This window comes from Aquarana catesbeiana, linkage group LG03 (assembly GCF_042186555.1).
Source record: "Aquarana catesbeiana isolate 2022-GZ linkage group LG03, ASM4218655v1, whole genome shotgun sequence".
NCBI lineage: Eukaryota > Metazoa > Chordata > Amphibia > Anura > Ranidae > Aquarana > Aquarana catesbeiana.
The window spans coordinates 515730396-515751912 of NC_133326.1; the positions used below are offsets into that span (position 1 = coordinate 515730396).

General features: G+C 43.7%; 1 protein-coding gene across 1 annotated transcript in view; it reads left to right on the forward strand.

Moving 5' to 3' along the window:
- The window catches only part of ITK (IL2 inducible T cell kinase), a 79710-nt gene extending 58926 nt beyond the window's left edge, over positions 1-20784 (forward strand). The window contains exons 10-17 of the mRNA XM_073621166.1: positions 2490-2623; positions 2762-2836; positions 5700-5871; positions 9300-9516; positions 10827-10891; positions 12885-13003; positions 15642-15799; positions 18453-20784. Of these exons, the coding sequence (XP_073477267.1) occupies positions 2490-2623; positions 2762-2836; positions 5700-5871; positions 9300-9516; positions 10827-10891; positions 12885-13003; positions 15642-15799; positions 18453-18524 (1012 nt within the window). The 3' untranslated portion in view covers positions 18525-20784. The remainder of the gene's footprint in view (positions 1-2489; positions 2624-2761; positions 2837-5699; positions 5872-9299; positions 9517-10826; positions 10892-12884; positions 13004-15641; positions 15800-18452) is intronic.
- The last annotated feature ends 733 nt before the right edge of the window (positions 20785-21517 follow it).

The window sequence follows — 21517 nt, forward strand, 5'->3', positions numbered from 1 at the left end:
CGATAAGCCCGCTTGAATTCGCCTGTCCGTTTTTCAGGCGGATCCAAGCGGGCCACCCATTGACTCCTATGGGCAGGCGGATGTCAGCGGAGATGTGTATGCTGACACCCGTCTGCCATCCCATCTGCTCAAAACAGACGTATGGCGATACGTTCACCATCCATCTGGGGGATCGGATGGGATCTGATGAAAGCGGACATGCATCCGTTTTTGTCCGATCTCGCAATATAAATCAGTGGGGCTCTGACAGGTCCAACCCTGCTCAGTGAGCAGAGACAGACCTGTCATCCGCCGGTTTAGCGGAGATGAACGCTTAACGGATCTGTGTTTTTGTTTTTTGTTTTTTGTTTTTTCTCAACAGACCTTTTTTTTGTATAGACTTTTCCTCACTAGAGGGAAAGTCTGTTTTTCTCCTCATCAAAGAAGAGAAACAACCCAGGCATGATCTATAGAGTGGATGATTACTGTGATACCCAATCACAAGCTATCACAGTGATCATGTGATTGGGATCTTGTTCCTCTGGGTCCTGATCAAGCATCAAGGGATTTTAACAAACTTCTATGCAGAGTCTTACCAATTTCTGTTCAAAAAATACTGAAATATGCCATAGTAGTTCCTTAAAGAGACTGCTATGTGGGAGAACCTGCCTGTTATAATCACACAATCAGTTCTTGGGCTGTGAAAAGGAAAAATCTGCATCTCATCATCCCTATAGACATGTAGCATTCTTGGCCAGCATATTACTAGTGATGAAAGGCTCACTGCAGCATACCTAAAGCAGTGCAGTGGATGCCTGATATTTTAACTTAAGTTCTGTGGAGAATTTTGGTAAAATTGATGAGCTAATCACAAGCAAGAAACCACATATATACATTTATATATGTATAAATACATAAGTGGTCCATATAGTGAACTTGGTGTTGAGTTATTCACTTTAAAGGGGTTGTAAACCCTTGTTTAAAAAAAATAAAAAATAACAAACATATCGTACTTACCTCCAATGTGCAGTTCGTTTTTCACAGAGTGGCCCCAATCTGCCTCTTCTGGGGTCCCCAAATGGCGCTTGCGGCTCCTCCCCGCTTCGGTAAACCCCCTAGGAGAAGGGCTCTCCCTGGGAGTTACCTTGCGGGCACCCTACTGAGTCCAGCATTTGCGTTTATAAACACAGAATGCCGGACTCGACCCCGCCCACCAGTGCCCGCGTCATTGGATTTGATTGACAGCAGCGGGAGCCAATGGCTGCACTGCTATCAATCTATCCAATCAAGAGCTGAGAACCCCAGCCAGAGAGGTGGATAGAACGCATTAAGGTGAAAAAACACAAGGGTTTACAACCCCTTTAAGGTCATCACAGAGGACAGGGGGGCACTCTTTACGTCTGGAAGAAAATACATTTCATTTCCAAATATGGAATGTATATGTGTAAGAAAAAAACAAAAACTTTAAATTCAATAAAAAGTATTTGATTTAAAAAAAAAAAATACGGAAAGTCTTCTTACAGTAAAAGCTGTGAAAATGTGGAATAGACTCCCTGAAGAGGTGGTTCTGGCCAGCTCAGTAGATTGTTTAAAGAAAGGCCTGGATTCTTTCCTAAATGTACATAATATAACTGGATACTAATATTTATAGGTAAAGTTGATCCAGAGAACATCCAATTGGCTCTCTGGAGATCAGAAGGGAATTTTTTTCCCCTGCTGAAGCAAATTGGATCATGCTTTATTGTTATTTTTTGCCTTCTGACAGTTGGATCAACTGTGGGTACAGAATTGTGTATGTATAGCATTGTATATTTTTTCCCTCCTATTGGTTGAACTGGATGGACTTTTCAAGCAGACTAATGCCCTGTACACACGGTCGGACATTGATCGGACATTCCGACAACAAAATCCTAGGATTTTTTCCGACGGATGTTGGCTCAAACTTGCCTTGCATACACACGGTCACACAAAGTTGTCGGAAAATCCGATCGTTCTGAACGCGGTGACGTAAAACACGAACGTCGGGACTATAAACGGGGCAGTAGCCAATAGCTTTCATCTCTTTATTTATTCTGAGCATGCGTGGCACTTTGTGCGTCGGATTTGTGTACACACGATCGGATTTTGTTGTCGGAAAATTTTATAGCCTGCTCTCAAACTTTGTGTGTCGGAAAATCCGATGGAAAATGTGTGATGGAGCCCACACACGGTCGGAATTTCCCACAACAAGGTCCTATCACACATTTTCCGTTGGAAAATCTGAACGTGTGTACGGGGCATAACTATGTAACATGGCTGTTTTTGTGCAGAATGTCCCCAGTGTTACCAAGGAGGCATTGGGGTGACTTTTCAATTATTTCTAAGTTTTACAAAATAAATGCTGCAGATTGCAAAAGGTCCTTCTAAATAACATTGAATCACAAATGTACAGTAATATCAATGTTTTAGTGAAAGAAGCATTTTCTGTTACTGTATCCTTACATGTTTGTGGTATTACCGTATCCTTACAGAGAGGGTATTCACACAGTGAAGCATTATCGTATCCGGCAAACAAATGACTCTCCTCAAAAATACTATGTGGCTGAAAAGTTTGTGTTTTCCAATATACCCCAACTCATCAACTACCACCAACACAACTCTGGAGGTATGGATATATGAAAATCAATATATAATATAATTGAGTTGATAGATAGATAGATAGATAGATAGATAGATAGATAGATAGATAGATAGATAGATAGATAGATTCTTTGTTACTGTCATATCTTTGTTTTGCATACAGGTCTAACGTCTCGTCTTCGTTATCCAGTCTGCTGCTGGAAGGAGACAACCCCTGTCACAGCTGGACTGAGCTATGGTGAGCCTCCTCTATAAATATATTGTATTTGGCTATACTGCTATTGGTGCATAAGCATGTAAAATTTCAATATTTTTTGTTCTGTTGACCAGGTCAGGCTTCTTGATCTGCTAGCTAAATGGCAGAACTTGTTTTCAATAATTATTACTCAGTTGTGTCCTGTAAGGGTCACCATACACATTATAACCTGACCACAACCGTCATAACCTGAGAATCTTTGTACAATTAAAATGGTCACTTCCAGGGCTTTTTTTCAGGGGGAACTTGGTGGAACTCAGTTCCACCACCTCTGGCTCAGACCCTTTGGTGCCTGCTCATCACAATCACTTGTAAACACAGAAGTCTGGTTTCTGGGTTTACAGTGACAGCTCTGCACTCTGTATGTAATGCAATCCTGGTATTTAATGAACCTTTAAGACCCTCCTACTGTTTTCCTGAAATTTGACTGAACACACCCACTATTTGATGTGTTTTGGAGGGTGTGTGTAGGGGGAGGGGTTTTGTGGGGTCGTGGTTAAGTTCCAGCACCTATTGTTTGAGAAAAAAGCCCTGGTCACTTCCATCAACCAAGACCAGTCTTTTACACTTAGGCCTCATGCACACAGTGCGTTTTTACAGCTGCTTTTAGCAGCGTCAGACTTTTTTTCTTTGCAACTTAAAAAAGCCTCTCCATGTTATTCTATGGCCTCATGCACACACAGGCTTTTAGGAGCTGTAAGTGGCATAGGCGTTTTCAAGCTGAAAAAAAAACTCAGGGCCAGCGCGTTCTGGGGAGCGGCATTTCAGCTGTAACCGTCTGATACTGCTAAATGCGGCTTGACGATGGAAACAGCATTAAGCTGTGTCAATTTTTTTTTTTTAATGTCAAAATCAATGGTTTCCTATAAGAGCCCATTGATTTGAATAGAAGTCACATCCAAGTCGGATCATGATGATGATGGTGTACTGAGGATCTTGAAGGGGAAGGGTCTGACCAGAGGGCCTGGTATGGATCCTGGGGGGACCCCACGCCATTTTTTTTTTCATTTTGGTGTGGGGTCCCCCCCAAGATCCATACCAGACCCTTTGGTCTTGTATGGATTTTGATGGGAACCCGCATGCCCCAAAAAATGACGTGGGGTCCCCCCAAAATCCATATCAGACCCTTATCTGAGCATGCAGCTCGGTAGGTTAGGAAAGGGGGGGCAAGTGAGCCCCCCTTCCTGGACCATACCAGGCCACATGCCCTCAACATGGGTGGATGCTGCTGCGTCCCCCCACCCCAAAGCGCCTTGTCCCCATGTTGATGGGGACAAGGACCTCTTCCCCCAAACCCTCACTGGTGGTTGTGGGGGTGTGCGGGCGGGCGGCTTGTCGAAATCTGAACCCAGCCCCCACCTAATGCGAATGAATAGAGGTACATTGTACCCCTACCCATTCACCCAAAAAGGTATCAAAAATCCATAAAAACAGTACACAGGTTTTAAAGTACTTTATTAAAGCAGCTCCTACGTATCTTCTCCCTCCCTTCTCCCCTCTCCGGTAAAGTATTTTCCACTTTCCAGCTCTTCTCCCTCATCCGCTGATATCTTCTCCCCTCTTCTGTTCTTCTCCCTCCGCTTTCTTCTTCCTCTGGTTCTTCTTCCTCTGATGTCTTCTCCTGACCCTAGCTCCCACTATTGTGTTAGGTCCGGTGTGTGCCGTTACTTATATAGCCATCCCACACAACAGTGGGAGCTAGGGTCAGGAGAAGACATCAGAGGAAGAAGAACCAGAGGAAGAAGACAGCAAAGAAGACAGCGGAGGGAGGGGGCACTTGCTCGCCCCTCCCTTTCCTGACCTGCCAGGCTGCATGCTCAGATAAGGGTCTAGTATGGATTTTTGGGGGGGAACCCATGTCTTTTTTTGGCTTTTGGGTACCTCTCAAACTTCATACCAGACCGAAGGATCTGGTATGGATCTTTGGGGGGGCCCACAATGGGTTTTTTTTTCATTTTGGTGAGGGGTTCCCCTTCAAGATCATCAGCGCACAAGTCGCACCACAAGTCGGATCATCATGATCCGACTTGGATGAGACTTCTATTCAAATCAATGGGCTCTCCTAGGTAACCATTGATTTTGAATAGAGGCAGAGAAACGCTGCTAAAAGCTAGCGTGGCTAAACGCGCATTAACGCCAATGCAAAAAGCTCCTAAAAGTGCGTTTTTACAGCAGCTTTTTCCTGGCGTTGGTAGTGGCTTTGCAGCTCAGTTTTTCTAGCGCCCTGTGTGCATGAGGACTAAAGGCTGGTACACATCAGCCCTTGTGTGCAGCAGCCTGTCCAACAGAAGCCAGTCTAAGGACTGACTTTTATCGAGGTGCTGGGGCATGCAGGAAATCCAGCATCCGGTCAGAGCTTGCAGCCAATGGCTGTGAGTGCTGACTGGTGTGTTCTGGTGGGGGTGGTCCCCCTTGTCAGAACACAATAGCACAGCGCGGGAGATTGCTTGAACTAACATGGCTTGTGTTAAGCCTGGTACACACTATGAGTTTATTCCATTTAACCCAGAAAGAAGAAAAAAACCTATCAGCTCTGGTTGGAGCCACTGTGTTAAAGATCTGATGTTAGTACAGCGATCTTCCCCTCTGAGCTGTTTTCTAAAAGGGGGACACACCCATACACACGAGCCTAATGTTGGACGATTTTTATTGAATCGGCCAATGTCGCCATTCGGCCCATGTGTACAGGGCTTTAGCACAGTGATCTGTCTGTTTTTTTTTTTTTTACTTTCAGCCTGCTGGGTTGAACGAAAAAAAAAAACTCTGTGTGTACCAGGCTTAATCCTTCAGTAGTATTGTTGCATGTGCCCCTAGTTTAATGTAATCAGTTTTGCTGTCTTTACAGGTAAATGGGAAATTGACCCCACCCACCTGACATTTATTCAGGAGATTGGCAGTGGACAGTTTGGAGTGGTAAAGCTGGCATCTTGGCAGGGGATAAAGAAAGTTGCTGTGAAGATGATTCGGGAAGGAATGATGTCAGAAGAAGATTTTGTCGAGGAAGCTCAAGTTTTGATGTAAGAAACTTAAAAAATTCAGCCAAATGCTGAATTTTGTGAAGTGGAATATGAAATATCTTGGGAAAGTGCAATGTTCAAAAAAGAGGCTGGGTATTAAACATGTGTGCAAAAATACAAACCAATGAGCCAACGGATGGACCTTTTTAAAATAATAGAGAGTAATAACCTAAAACAATGTTAACAGCAAAATGTAAACTGAACAAACCCATAGCTTATTATAAAAAAAATATTCCTCTACTGATGTAGCACCCTCTAGTTAGGTAGGTGCCAGAGTGAGGATTTTTTGTTGGCAGAGTAGGTAAATTTAAGCAGGCCTAGCTGTTGGCTAAGCCTGTTTGTTTTCATTCTGGGCTGGGAATGGCTCAGGGTAGCAGCTGGTGACTAACAGGCAGCATCACTGAGACCTCCCTCTTCTTTCTAGAGCTTGAGAGACATATCTGGAAAGAGAGGATGAGAGGAGAGGTTGGGCTGCCTGGGGTGTTTTAGGGAGCCTTGACCAATTCCCAACCTGGATTGGCAGGGGGCAGGCCTCCTTAAAGACCTGGGGTCAGCCCATTTGCGGAGGAATTGTCCGGTGGAAGAGCTGGAGTGAGAGAGTGTGGAGGCTGTTGGGGCCCACGGGGAGCTCCCCAGTCGGGGGGGGGGGTGACCCTGGGCTGGGACTCGGGTGCATCCAGGAGAAGAGACGAGATCCTGGAAGGAGAGGCACATGAAAGAGGACAGTGGGAGAGAACACTTCTAAGTCTCCAGGGAGGACAACTGGTCACAGCCAGGAGGGCTGGTGAGTGAGCACAGTCAGAAGGACTGGGGACGCATTCCTGATGCCACGTACACACGGTCGGACTTTTCAGCTACAAAAGTCTGACGGCCCATCCGACAGACTTTCGACAGACTTTCGACGGACTTTTGGCGGACTTTCAACAGACTTTCTAACGACCGGACTTGCCTACACACGATCACACCAAAGTCCGACGGATTCGTACGTGATGACGTACACTGGAATAAAATAAGGAAGTTGATAGCCAGTAGCTGCCCTAGCGTGGGATTTTGTCAGTCGGACTAGAATACAGACGAGCGGATTTCTGTGTCTGGGGGAGTTATGACGTAAAGATTTGAAGCATGTTCCAAATCTAAAGTCCGTCAGATTTGCGACTGGAAAAGTCCGCTGAAGGTCTGGTGAAGCCCACACACGATCGGATTGTCCGCCGGATTTGGTCCGTCGGCGTCCGTCGGACAAGTCCGGTCGAAAAGTCCGACCGTGTGTACGCTGCATGAGAGAACTGGGAGATTGCAGTTTTAGATGGGTGCAGAACCAGAAGAGAGGACTGTGGGAAGGGGAGTGGAAAGAGGTCTTTTCAGCCATGCTGGCTGGCAGGGCCTGAAAAGAGCTATCTGGGAGTGGTAGCTGAAGAGAGGACAGTTAGCACCTGAACTATTTCTACACCACAGGGGCCCGAGGTTCCTGCCCGCAAAAGGCAGTTCATTGAGGCCTGGCTGAAGTAGTGTCAGGCCTACCCATGTGGTGCTAGCTAGTCTGGAGGAGTAACAGTCTGCTGCAAGGGAAATGCTGGTGGAGTAACAGTCTGCAGCAAGTGTTTGTGCTGGAGAGAAGAATGGAGTGTATATACTGGAGTGTATATAGAAGTCCCAAGCAAGTTTGCACAGAATATTCCTGGGCATCCCTTAATTCCCAATTTCCCATCCAAGTTTAATCCCCTCGAATAAAAAAAACAAAAAAAAAAACATAGCTATGGACTGTTCTATGTCTTTGAGTGACTGAGAAATGGATGCCTGGCTGGGCAGGGTGACAGGTGAACCACTACATACAGCAACTCCTACAGGAACATGGCTACATTGACGTTACAGTAAAATAGAGGTTTCAGTGGTTGCTGTGGCTTTCTGCACTTTGCACATCTCTGCTGCCTTTTGCATTGTGTTAATAGTCAAAGCACAGAGAGGAGATTGATTGGCTCTCTTTAGCAGCTAAGCATTTTTTTTCATCCATAAGCTTTTCTATTTTATTGATAGACTTTTTAAACATTAATGTATGACAAACTTTGCATCATTTGCTCCAAAGTTGCTTTAGAGAAATTTATACAATTACCAATGAAGGCCTCTTGACCCTCATAGGGAAAGGGAGCCTTGACTGATGGGGGAATGGCTAGGAGGTAGGCGTGGTAACATGCAATCTGTAAAGCGGTTACATATGATTGGCTGCATGACATGGGGTGATGGGGCTGGGCCTGAACTCATATAAAAGTTCTGCCTGAATTAAAATGTGTGCCTTTTGAAGAACAGCATCTTGAAGAGTTGCCCATCCTCCCGCCCAGCATTAAAAGTTGCCATAATGGGCCATACCCTTGATTGTAAGTTAAAATTAGTCTGTCTGTCCAGCACTTATGATAAGGACAGACACCTTTGGAATTTGGCAAGTTAATGTTAAAGCGTGTTCACAGTACAACTGTGACTGACGCTGGTTAAAATTGTTTACAATCGTCTGTGTTGGGAATTAAAGGGGATGTAAAGGTTCAGGGTTTAAAAAACAAAAAAAAATGTCATACTTCCCTCTGCTGTGCAGTTGGTTTGCACAGAGTGGCCCTGATCCTCCTCTTTTGGGGTCCCTCAGCCGCGCTGGTGGCTCCTCCTCTTCTTGAGTGCCCCATCAGAGAAACGCTCTCCTTCGGGACACCCGTGCGGGCGTTCTCCCGTGTCCTGCTTCTGCGTCTATTGACACAGAAAGCAGGACTCGGCTCCGCCTCTGGCGCCCGCATCATTGGATTTGATTGACAGCAGTGGGAGCCAGATGGCTGCGCTGCTATCAATCTATCCAATCAGGACACGAGACACCAGCCGGAGCTGGTGTACTGGTTCCTGTAGTGGGAAACACAGGGCTCAGCTAAGTATAATGGGGGCTTGGGGGGGCTGCTGAGTGACAGAAGGTTTTTCACCTTAATGCATAGAATGCATTAAGGTGAAAATCTTGAGGATTTACAACCCCTTTAAATAAAGCTGTGGCCTTGCCCTTTTTTCCAACTTAATGGTTCTACGTGTGGTTTCTTTTATGGGGGGCAAGGTTAATGAATTACTATCAGTCGGTTTTCCCAGGCCTATGCTCCTCAGCAGTCATGTGTGTGCCAACATTTTACCAAGTCAATTAAGGTAACAAGGAACTGTTTCAAAGTCACTCTATAGCACATCCCGGCTTGTGTGTAGTTGGTGAGGGTCATGTCACCATAAAGGTTCAATATGAAAAATATGCATTGGGGGGTGGTCTCCATGTGTCCATACTGAGGGACAGTACTGAAAGTGGGTGTCAGTTTTTGTGATAGATGAACTCATGGGGAGGGAAGTGTAGAGTATGAATGTTGTCACAGTAGAAGTAACCACTAAATATTTTGTTCCTTTCTCTCAAATCTTTTCAACAGGAAAATGTCTCACCCAAAACTTGTTCAGCTGCTTGGTGTATCCACCCAACAAATGCCCATTTTTCTTGTGTTCGAGTACATGGAGCATGGCTGCCTGAATGACTATCTACGCAGGAATAAAGGGACACTGTTAAGGAGTGTAGCTCTCGGGATGTGCCAGGATGTCTGCGAGGGCATGGAATATCTGGAGGCCTCTAATTACATTCACAGAGATCTAGTAAGGACCACTGCCTTACCTCGCCTCTAGCTCTTGTGTCCAAAGACCAATAACCCAGAGCAGCCAATGACATGTATCCAGTTCAACAGCTAAGAACAACAGTTCAGAAGCTTAAAGTATAAGTTCACCTTTCAGGAAGATTTTCAGAAAATCTCTGTATGCAATTTTATACCTAATAGATAGTACATACCATAGCTACTCCTTTTGTAAAGATGAAGAATTTCCTATTCCAGATGGAGCTGTTTTGGGTTCTCTCCAGAAAAAGCATTGGTTCCCAATACCTCTCTTTCCTGAATTTCACTATACTTTATTTCATTACATTATTGCCCCACTTAAAGGAGAAGTACAGCCAAAGCTCATTTGGCTGTACTTCTGTGGATTACAGGAATGCAGTTCATTCTGCACTTCTGTGAAACATTTTCAGCAGACAGCAGGCTGAAGCCCACTGTTGGCTGACGTTACAGAGCCTGTCCAGGCTGGGGGAAGGATCGCGACAATAAAGTCAGGATCCACCCACAACCCTCGACCAGCACCTGGCTCATCCTCTCAGCGATCCTCTGAGAGCCTGAGCCAGCCGCTCCCTCCCCCTCCACAGCTCAACACTCCAGTGAGTGCGGGGGGAGAGCAGAGAGCCAGTGACTGACAGTCACTGGCTTTCTGCTCATGGAGCTCTGAGAACCAAACGATCAGCAGTCTTTAATTGCTCAGTTCTCAGTCTCAGTCGGACCTAGGTATGTAAGTATGATTAAAAAAAAAAAAAAGCTGAACTACTCTTTTAATTTCACTATATTGCTCTGCTTCGGGCCCTTTGGAGAGGACCCAAAACAGCTGCAATTGGAATGGAAGGACCTTTACCATTTCCAACAGGAGGCCCTATGGCGTGTACTATTCATTAGATGTAGAATTGCATAGGGGGATTTTCTGAAAACCTTCCTGAAAGGTGAAATAAAACGTTAAGCTTGCCACATGCTTTTTTAGTTCTACCAACAACTATGTAGTGCAAGGTTCTGCCTGACTGATAACAAATGGTTGGATAGTTTAGGTGAAGGACCTCAATTTAGGTTGGGTAAATCTTTAGTTTTGGTAAATCTAATGAGGATAGTACAGTCAGATTGTAACTGACTATACTTTGGGTTGGATCATCCAGGTAATTGGTTGCAGTGGGCTACTGCACTTTGTATTCTGCTCTTTACCTTATAAAATAAACTGCCTTATAAGCGTCTAACCTACACTATGCATTGCTTAACCTTTGTGAAGTTGTTACCCTTCTGCAAATATGTATAATGTAAAAACTATTTCCTGTGTCACAGGCTGCTCGAAATTGTCTGGTTGGAGAGTCATTGGTGGTTAAAGTGTCAGATTTTGGGATGACTAGGTAAGACTGCTTAGTCTATTTATTAATGTTATGTTTGTTTGAATAAGGCTCTCCATAGCTTGGCAGATGTCTTGTCTTGCCCATATCCATCTCAAGATTTTTTCTGTATATTGTTTGGTAAAGACCTCCCACTATGTCAAAGGATATAATAGGGCAGGTGTCCTTATCCCTATCATGTCATAGAGTCCATTGTATCAAAAATTGGGACTATATTAATGGTAAACCCGCTGACAATAAACCCCCCACTGACTGTTGTTATTTAAAAAAGCATCTTATTTATTATCCAAAAAGAACATACAGTAGTTTAGTGGAGGTCATATGATGATCATTCCACTTCCCGCCCAAGGTACATCATATGACGTCATGGACTTTGAGTGGGGATATCTGAATGATGCCTGCAGCTACAGGCATCATCCAGATATCATCTTTTTCAGCCGGTGATTCTGTGCACCGTAAGAATGATCATTGCGGCAGTTCAGCTGCTTGATCATTCTTACATGCGGTGGGATGGGACATCCACCCCCCGCCGCCCTCTGGTGCTTCAACCGGCTTGCCCCTATGATCGGCGAGTCAGAGAACAAATCATTCACCGCCAGAAGTTGAGCATAGAAATTTCTGGTGACCAGACGGTCCCCAGTCATCTCTGTGACCCTCGGAGTCCCTGGTGTGACGTTATGATGTTACATCCGGGCCGGTAGAAATAAACAATCCCGGGGATGCAGCTGGAAAGGCCGACACAGATATATATTTTTTTATTTCAGCCTTTCCAGCCTGAAGGAGACCCCTTATAGACCCCACATCTCGCCATAAAGAGGACCTGTCACGCACTACTCCTATTACAAGGGATGTTTACATTCCTTGTAATAGGAATAAAAGTGATCAATAAAAAATGTAAAAAGAAAGTGTAAAAAAATAAAATAAAAGTAATAAAAACATAAAATAAATTTAAAGCGCCCCCATCCCCGCGTGCTCGCACACAGAAGCAAACGCATACGTAAGTTGCGCCCACATATGTAAACGGCGTTCAAATCACACATGTTAGGTATTGCTGCGTGTGTTAGAGCAACAATTCTAGCCCAAGACCTTCTCTGTAACTCTAAACAGGTAACCTGTAAAAAAAATGTAAGCGTCGCCTATGGAGATTTTTAGGTACCAAAGTTTGGCGCCATTCCACGAGTGTGTGCAATTTTAAAGTGTGACATGTTAGGTATCTATTTATTCGGTGTAACATCATCTTTCATATTATACAAAAAAATTGGGGTAATTTTACTGTTTTTTTTTTTTTTTTTAATTAATGAAACAGTTTTTTTCCCCCAAAAAACGCGTTTGAAAAATCACTGCGGAAATACCGTGTGACATAAAAAGGTGCAACAACCACCATTTGATTCCCTAGGGTCTCTGCTAAAAAATCATATATAATGTTTGGGTGTTCTGAGTAATTTTCTAGAAATATTTTTTACATGTAGGTCCCAGAATTAGCCAGATGGGAAGTGGGTAAATCCAATACAAACAAAGCTACATTCGAATACAATTTCCATACTGACAACCATATAACAGTATACTTATAACATATCTATCTCCCAAATAGAATTGGGTCTGCGCATTTCGTGACCACCAGCCACTTCTTCAGTACAACAATACTTCACATCAGTCCATATTCACATGAAATATCTCACCAAATTATTCTGAAACATGAAATGTACTCAGCAAAAACATGTAGAAGAGGCCAGTCCCCTGGTAGTTCACTGGATAAATTATAGTGTGCTCCTTTCTCAATACCATAAGTTTGCGCTTGAAGAGGGGGGTTGGAGCCAGGAGCGCTGGCGGGGGACCCAAGCATAGGAGGATCAATGCTGCTCTGTGCAAAACCATTGCGCAGAGCAAGTAAGTATAACATGTTTTTTATTTAAATAATAATCACTGTAACCATTTTTTACTACTCTTAGCTTCTGTAACGTTTTAGACACATTATAACCTGTTCCTATTTTTCTAGGTTTGTCCTAGATGACCAGTACACCAGCTCATCAGGCAGTAAATTTCCAGTGAAGTGGTCAGCTCCAGAAGTCTTCCAGTATGGAAATTACAGCAGCAAATCAGATGTGTGGGCTTATGGTATGGCTTGTACTTAACAATTCCATTTCCATTTCCATTCTCTGCAAGGTACCTCTTCCTCCATTTTGAGGTTAAGTAGCCTGGTATTGCTTATTAAGGGGAAGGGGGGGGGGGTATATTCACCCCCCCCCACACACACTTCCTGGCCTGCCAAGCTGCATGCTCGAAGGGTCTGGTGTGGATTTTTTGGTGTACTTCACACTTTTTTATTTTTGTGTGGGGTCCCCCCTTAAAATCCATGCCAGACCCAACTGGTATAGAATATTTTTTTTTTTTGGGGGGGGGGGGGTGTCATGCTGTTTTTTTTTTTATATTGGATCCCCCCTGAAAATTCATGTAAGACCTGAAGGTCATCTATATCAGACTTTCCACTGGGATAATGGTCTTGTATATATAAAGGGAATCCCTGGCCTGGTGAAGCATCTGGGAATTGTAATTTTGCTGGCAATTTAACCATATGAGCTCTGGAAGGTTTTACCCCCTTCATGACTAGACCATTTTTTGCTATTTAGCACTGTGCTACTTAACTGGTAATGGCGCGGTCATGAAACTCTGTACGCAAATTAAATTTTTATCACTTTTTTTTCACCAATCGAGCTTTCGTTTGGTGGTATTTGATCACCTCTGTTTTTTAAATTTTTTCAAATGTACGTGTATTGGTGCGCTAAAAACAACCTCCCACCCTACTAAATATAAGTGAATGTAAACTAAGTGAATCGTATTAGGAACCAATATATAACATTAACAAGAACACATCAAATAAGGGAATCAGATAGCCCCATATGTGCAAGATTAGCTCAAAAGATGCCAAGGTAAATAATATGATGCATAAAATAAAAATACAAAATAAAAAATGTATTAACTAATAATGAGAGCAAATAAATCACCGCTATAGATATTCGGGATCAGTCCCACAATAAAACTGGCCAATCTTAAGCTTTTATACTTGCTTGCTGTTCCACTCCACCATTTTAGCGATGTTTTGCATGAAATAAATGAAAAAATGCATCATTGCACAATGATACAAGTTACATGGATCAATAATATTAATTTGAATCCACTCACATTTGTGTAGTAGCAATAGCGCTTGTGTAAAAATGGTCAGACGTTAGACACCGCTCTTCATACAGCAACTGCTGTGCTGACAATCACATTAGATACCGTCACTGGCTCCTCCTACCGACGCGTTGCGTCACATGTCACGTGACTTTCTCAAGGGTAGCCTTGAGAAAGTCACGTAAGTGAGGTGTGTACTCACTTTTGTGAGACACTGTATATACAATATACAGTATGTACTCTGTGTGTGTGTATATATATATATATATATATAAACTATATTGCCAAAAGTATTGGGGGCATGCCTTTACGTGCACATGAACTTTAATGGTATCCTAGTCTTAGTCCGAAGGGTTCAATATTAAGTTGGCCCACTCTTTGCAGCTAAAGGTCAGGCACTGATGTCGGACAAATTGTTCTATTGGGTTGAGGTCAGGACTCTGTGCAGGCCAGTCAAGTTCCTCCACCCCAAACTTGCTCATCCATGACTTTATGGGCCTTGCTTTGTGCACTTGTCCAAATCATTTGGTGGAGGGGAATTATTGTGTGGGGTTATTTTTCAGGGGTTGGGCTTGGCCCCTTAGTTCCAGTGACGAGAACTTAAGGCATAAGCATTCCAAGACATTTTGGACAATTTCATGCTCCCAACTTTGTGGGAACAGTTTGGGGATGGCCCCTTCCTGTTCCAACATGACTATGCACCAGTGCACAAAGCAAGGCCCATAAAGACATGGATGAGTGAGTTTGGGTTTAGGAACTTGACTGGCCTGCACAGAGTCCTGACCTCAACCCGATAGAACACCTTTGGGATGAATTAGAGTGGAGACTGTGAGCCAGGCCTTCTCATCCACATCAGTGCCTAACCTCACAAATGCGCTTCTGGAAGAATGTTCAAACATTCCCATAGACACACTCCTAAACCTTGTGGACAGTCTTCCCACAAGAGTTGAAGCTGTTATAGCTGCAAAGGGTGGGCCAACTCAATACTGAACCCTACGGACTATGACTGGGATGCCATTAAAGTCCATGTGTGTAAAGGCAGGCGTCCCAATACTTTTGGCAATATTGTGTATATCATTTGTACACAGCCAGATGAGTATAATTAAAGTTATAAAAAAGGCAATTTAAAAAATAAAATAAACAAACATGTCATACTTACCTGCTCTGTGCAGTGTTTGTACACAGAGCAGCTCTGATCCTCTGCTTCTCAGGTCCTTTGCCGACACTCTTGGCCCCTCCTTTCTGCGAATTGCCCCAAGAGCAAGCAGCTTGCAATGGGGGCTTGCTCCCAAGCCACTGCTCTGCATATCCAGTCACACACAAAGCCGTGGCTCAGCCCCACCCCCTCTCTCTCCTCATTGGCTTACTGGCTGTGATTGACAGGGAGGGAGAGCCAAGGATCTCGTGCACATTGCTGGATGGCGATAAGGCTCGGGTAAGTATTTAGGGGGGCTAGGCGGCTGCTGCACAGAATGCATACAATACATGAAGGTAAAAAACCTTGAGCTTTTAGAACCACTTTAAATGCTAAACAACAAAGTTATTCTCTGGCTAACATAGCTCATCTCTACTTCCTGTGCAGGTGTTCTGGTTTGGGAGATATTCAGTGAAGGAAAGGTGCCTTTCGAACACCTTAGCAATGCAGATGCTGTGAAGGAAATATCATCTGGATTGAGACTATTCAAACCTAAACTGGCCACAGAAAGAGTGTACCAGCTTATGCACAGCTGTTGGCAGGAGGTAAGTGGCCAGGGTTGTCAGATGTGCCCTGCGTCCAGAAAAGGCAATTCAGTTAGTGCTTTGTTACCATACAGGAAGTGGAGACACAAGACATACTGGGGTTGATTTACCAAAGGCCAATAGACTGTGCACTTTGCAAAGTGCAGTTGCACTCAGTTGCGCCAGAGCTTAGTAAATGAGCAGATGCTCTGCTGATTTCCATCATCCAATCACATGTAAGCAAAAATTGTGTTATTTTTATTTTCCTTGTACGTGATTGGGTATTCTTTACAAAGTGGAGCTTTACCTCATTTACTAAGCTCTGGAGCAACTGCACTTTGCAAAGTGCATAGTCTATTTACCTTTAGTAAATCAACCCCACAGTGTTTGTATGAACAGTTTGCAGCCAGATGTAGGTAGCTGTAGACTGTTGTAGACACACCTGTGAAAAGTGGCAAAGTAGATGATATATTACATAGATACCTCTTAAGAGCATGTTACTCTGTGTTGTAGATGTAGCACCCTGGTGTTTAGGCAGGGTTGCTAAGTAAATTTTGTTTGCCAGGCAGTAGTTGCCCTGGTTAATTGTTTAGTAGATCCACTGAATGCTCTCTAGTTCTGGACTTGCTGCACCTTCTCTCTTCTGTCGCTAGGTGGCGTTATGCTGGTGACATTAGATAGACAAGGGCTTAGCAAGGTCAGGTTATGAATGGATGAGGTGTCTCAGCCAATTGGCGGGGGTTTGTTTGGTCCCGAGGCCTGCTGGGAGAGCCTATTTATTTGGGTGGAGTCAGATGATCGGGGTTCTGTGCCACCTGGACAGCTGTCTGGGTGGATGTGTGTTATGCTGCCCCGGGCTGCTAGGTCGGAAGCCTGAGGCTTATCCCAGGGACACCTGGCTGCTAGGGTGTCTGAGGGCCTATCCAGAAGCTGGAGAAGCAGCGCAGGGTTGGGACTGCAAGAGTGGAGTCCAACCGAGAGTAAACGGTTCTGCCGGATGGGGAACTAATTGAGGTCGGAGGTAGAAGGGGAAGCTGTCGCCACTAAGGGACCATCCACCTTGTTACCGGAGACCATTGTGAGTAAACGAGTCAGTACCAGAGCAGTCTTCTCACCAGCCGGGGACGGTGAAGAAGTGGGAAAACTTTAGCAAGTGCCAAGCCAGGGACCCAGCGGGACAGCAGAGGTGACACTTGAGGAGAATCAGTGAGTGCCAAGCCAGAGAACTAGCGTGTCAGCAGGGGTGACGCTTGAGGAGTATCTGTGAGTGCCAAGCCAGGGACCCAGCAAGGAAGCGAGGGTGGCGCTTGAGGAAGATACTGAGTAATGGAAGTGGAAGAGCTCAGGGGATCCAGTGGAAATTGGGTCTAAGAGTCTAATGAGAAACTGGGAGTGAGTGAAGACCTACAGTGAGCGACTGTAGCGTGCAAGGAGAACTATTCTGTGTTACCAATAGTTAAGTACAATTACCGTTAGTAACTGTTACAAGATTTGTTGCCATAGGAGACAGCGGTCCCACCTATACAGATGTTGTGTCCAGCTGGAGGCCTTCCACTGTATAGCTGTCTACCTATAGAAGTCTCGGAGTCTGACAATTATCATTGCATGTACTTAAGGGTGTCCTGGCCCTAACCCTCTCTCCTACAGTTCTTGTTCAAGAGACAGTAAATCTCTTTGCATTCAAAAAGTGTCCGGCGCCCATCACTTCAGCTTGTATTACACCCACCATGCCTTGTAACCCACTCTACCAAGAAGGATGTCAGCTCTCCCTGACTCTGGAGGTCACCATTAGGCCTCTAGAGGTCCAGGACCTCGTTACATATACAAAAATAAACCATTTGTATTTGTTTGGGTCAATCCTTCTCTTTGCAATTGGTAGCATGAGGTTAGTCTAAAAAGTTCACAGAAAGAGTGACCACACAGACATGAATCTTTATCACTTCACCAAGCCACTTTTCCAGATGTTCAGCCCTGAAAACGGTGCATGCATGCTATACAGTTTTCATGCCCTCTTTGCAAACAGTTGGCTTCCCCCATAGCTAAGTTGAAAATGAAGAACATGGAAGAAGGCTTTGAGTGTTCCATCAATGAGCAAAGTTATGGCAACAGTATCCTACACTGCTGCTGCACACCCTCGTAATCCCAGAATTTCAGCTTTAAGAGTTTCTTAAGCTGGCTGTAGACAGAACGATTTTCTTTCCTAATCGCATGATTCCCCCATCTACAAAGTCAGTGTTGATGGGGGAATTTCTCCTGCAGATCTATTGTGTTCTCCCGGTGGGGAGGTGGTGGTGGTGGTGGGGGGTGTTGGGGGGTTATTGATAGGTGAGTGGCTAAACTTTTGCCCCCTACTTCCCAATGTTTTTTTGTAGTAATTATCTGAGACATAAACATGTCAGTTAAATACCCATGAACTTTTACACTGTTTTACTAACATGAATAACTTTTAGAACTTAGGAAAATGTTTATGGAGTGGAAAAGGGCCATGGGGCAGATATGGGCATGCAGTTAGTAGGCTGCAGATAACTATATAAATGTTGCCTTGATGAGTAATTTATCCAATTTTTCACTACAACTTTGTTTTGCCAACTTATATAACACAAAGCAGGTATTCAGCTACATGGTATAAGACTAAAATAATTGCTAATATCTTATTTTCTTCATTCCACAACAGAAAGCAGAGATGCGTCCATGCTTCAGCCATCTAATGAGAGAGATCACCGACCTTGCAGAATCCGAATTGTGACCAGACTGAGGGTTTTCGAGATTTGACTTCAATGGGGCATTACATTTATAAGCTTGTTTCCAATAGGGCTAAGATTACATAGAGGGAGGGGTAACCCTCTGTCTTAAAAAGACTTCCTGTTTTTCCTGTAGATTTACCCTTCCCCCTGGACCTCTTGATAGGTGATACAACAACTCCTGCAGAATTCATGTTTTCATGCTATCACTTCCATTGTGGGTTTTTGCTATCAAGAAATTTGCCCTCTCTGCTTCCTGGGAGCTTTGACAGCTGCAAAGTACAAACATAATGTAAACGACAGTCTTCCTGTGAACAAAGTCAGCGCCAAGGCTGTAGATAACAATAACCTATATAGTTAACAGCATATAGATTGCAATTTGGTTAATTGGGGATATTTTGCATTGATTGAAAACAGCACAATTTAAGCTGGACTTCTTTTATTATGACATGAAATTGAAGTGATAGTTAAAAGCTAGGATTACCTGTATATTGCATCTTGAGTTGCCAGGGAATATATGTTATCAACGGCCAGCTCTTAGGGACTTGCATTAGTTTTACATTTTGCTCTGATGACAAGTTCACTTTAAAGGAAAAATAAAAGAGTTTGTATTGCCATCTGCTGGTCAGAATTGGTACTACAAAGTGTACATTATTGGAGAAGAGACATGGCTTGACAGTTCATTGTTCATTGTATATGTAGTACAGTATTTATCATCATTTTTAAATAATTAGTTGAATAAGCCTTGATATTTTAAATTTATGTGTAGGTTTTTTAGTGTGGGGAGGATTAGTGGGGACATGTCATGAAAGTTTCTGAATGAAGCATACAGGTAAATCCGACCATTAAGAGCCCCTATTATGGATGCTCAACCTGTGGCCCTCCAGCTGTTGTGGAACTACAACTCCCATCATGCCTCTGCCTTTGGGAGTCATGCTTGTAACTGTCAGCATCTTGCAATGCCACAGGTCACAGGTTGAGCACCCAAGCGGTAGACGATCACCTCCTGACCAAATTGACCGTCTTTAGATCAGGAAACAATCATTTATCTACTTGTAGCTGACCAGGCCGAAACAGTTGTCTCTTACCAGCTGATGGCTACTGTTCCTTTAAGGTAAATCTGTTGTCAAGAAGATCTATTGTATTCATCCACAAGCTGGGAGGCAGGGAGGTGACCAAGTTATATTGCTTTACCTTCAACAGAGAAAACTCAGGTCATCAATCTGGCAGGGCTTATAGATCTCAGGATTGTTCGGACAGAATTACAAATCCTTTGGAAGATAATACAGCTGCCTATTCTATTTCAAATGTTTCTTTGGCTGTTTACCCGGAGCTCAGCTATAAAACATTCCCACCCAGCCCTGGCATCACTTTAACAGGGTCTGCATGCCCAGGGGGGTGAGCAGGACTGGGCCGATCAAGTGACCATGGTGATTGGCTGTCACAGTGGTCACAAGATTGGGTGCCGGTCCCACCGACTCTCAGTCCTTAGTAGGACTGACAGCTGTCTTAGACAGCTCGGTCACTGTGCTGGGAGCGCACAGCAAGCTGGCTCTCGACACAGAAAGCTCTGCCTCCCATAGATACACATGCAGGAAAAAGGGAAATGTCCCCCATGTGGGGTTTTCTAGGCAGCAAATGAATAGAAAGGTGATAACATGTGGTTTAAAATTGTTTAGATTTTATTAATAACATAATCTCAAAATTGACAATGACAGTTAAAATATGAGCTGTGGAACAGGAAATATGAAAGCAACAACACAAGTAAAAGTAAACATAGTGTTCTACAATGTTCAAGCGCTACAGTGAGAAGTTAAGTGAATTCTGATGCGTTTCGACCCCACCGGGTCTTCTTCAGAGGATTTGGGTGCTGTAGAGGAATATTATTTGTATTGAGGTTTATAGATATAATCGCAAAATAAAATGAACTATAATAATGGTGGACATTTTTCAGTATAGTTACCAATCACATTGTGTTGAGCGATTTCTCCTGAGCCTGAAATCCTCTAGGACCTCCCTCAATCGATCCCGGCAGGGGTCTCCGGCCAGCCGACACACCACCAGAGGGAGCCAACCGTTTATGCGTGACTTACGAGAAGTCACACAGGTGGATAGATTCCCATTTGGCAGGAAGGGGCGTGAGGGCGAACAAGCAGCACCTGCAATTGAGGCATCAAGTAACAATGCTATCAGTGCATTTTTATAGCACAGATAGGGGTATTAGGTTATTCCCAATAATTAAATAATGGAATGAATAATTAATAATATTATTTAATTATTTAATTCATAAAATAAATAAATAAATAATGAATAATAAAATAAATAATTATTAATTATTTAATTATTTAAACAGCCATAAAGCATAATATTTGTCATGATGATCAAATTTTTTGGCCATGTGATAGTTGATTTAAGATCTTCTTGATTCTGTGTTCTATAGCTTGTTGAATTGAGCAATGGTGCACACCTGCCCCAGAAGATTAAAGTGGAATTCTGTAAAGAAAAAGAAGAAATATTGGTAGTCTCCCCCATATTCTCTTGTATATTTTTCTTGTTTTGTTTAGGGGTACCGTAATAGAGTACTCCACAGTTTGGTAGTCTCCCCCCACGCAAAACGACTAATTCTTCCATAGCCAATCCTGTTCCCTGACTGTGCAGCTCCCACCCCGCTGACATCATTGTGTACAATGCAGAACCAGTGGTCCTGTATTGTATGTGTTTATGTTATTGCCCCTTTTCCCACAAGACTGAGGTGTTAGGTGAGTATTTTCCTCTAGTTAAACAAATCGAGTAGTGTATTATGTGCTTGTGAAGAGCCTACCAATATTTCATTTTGTCTCAAGCCTGGCATTGGGCCTTATCTTGCTGTTTTCTGCAGCTTGAGTGTTCTGAGTGAGATTTCGCTACATGTTTTTCAAGTTCTGGGGTCATAATTATAAATCTTTTGATTACAGGGCATGAATGGTTATGTAACTTCTGAACTGCTGAACCTATACAT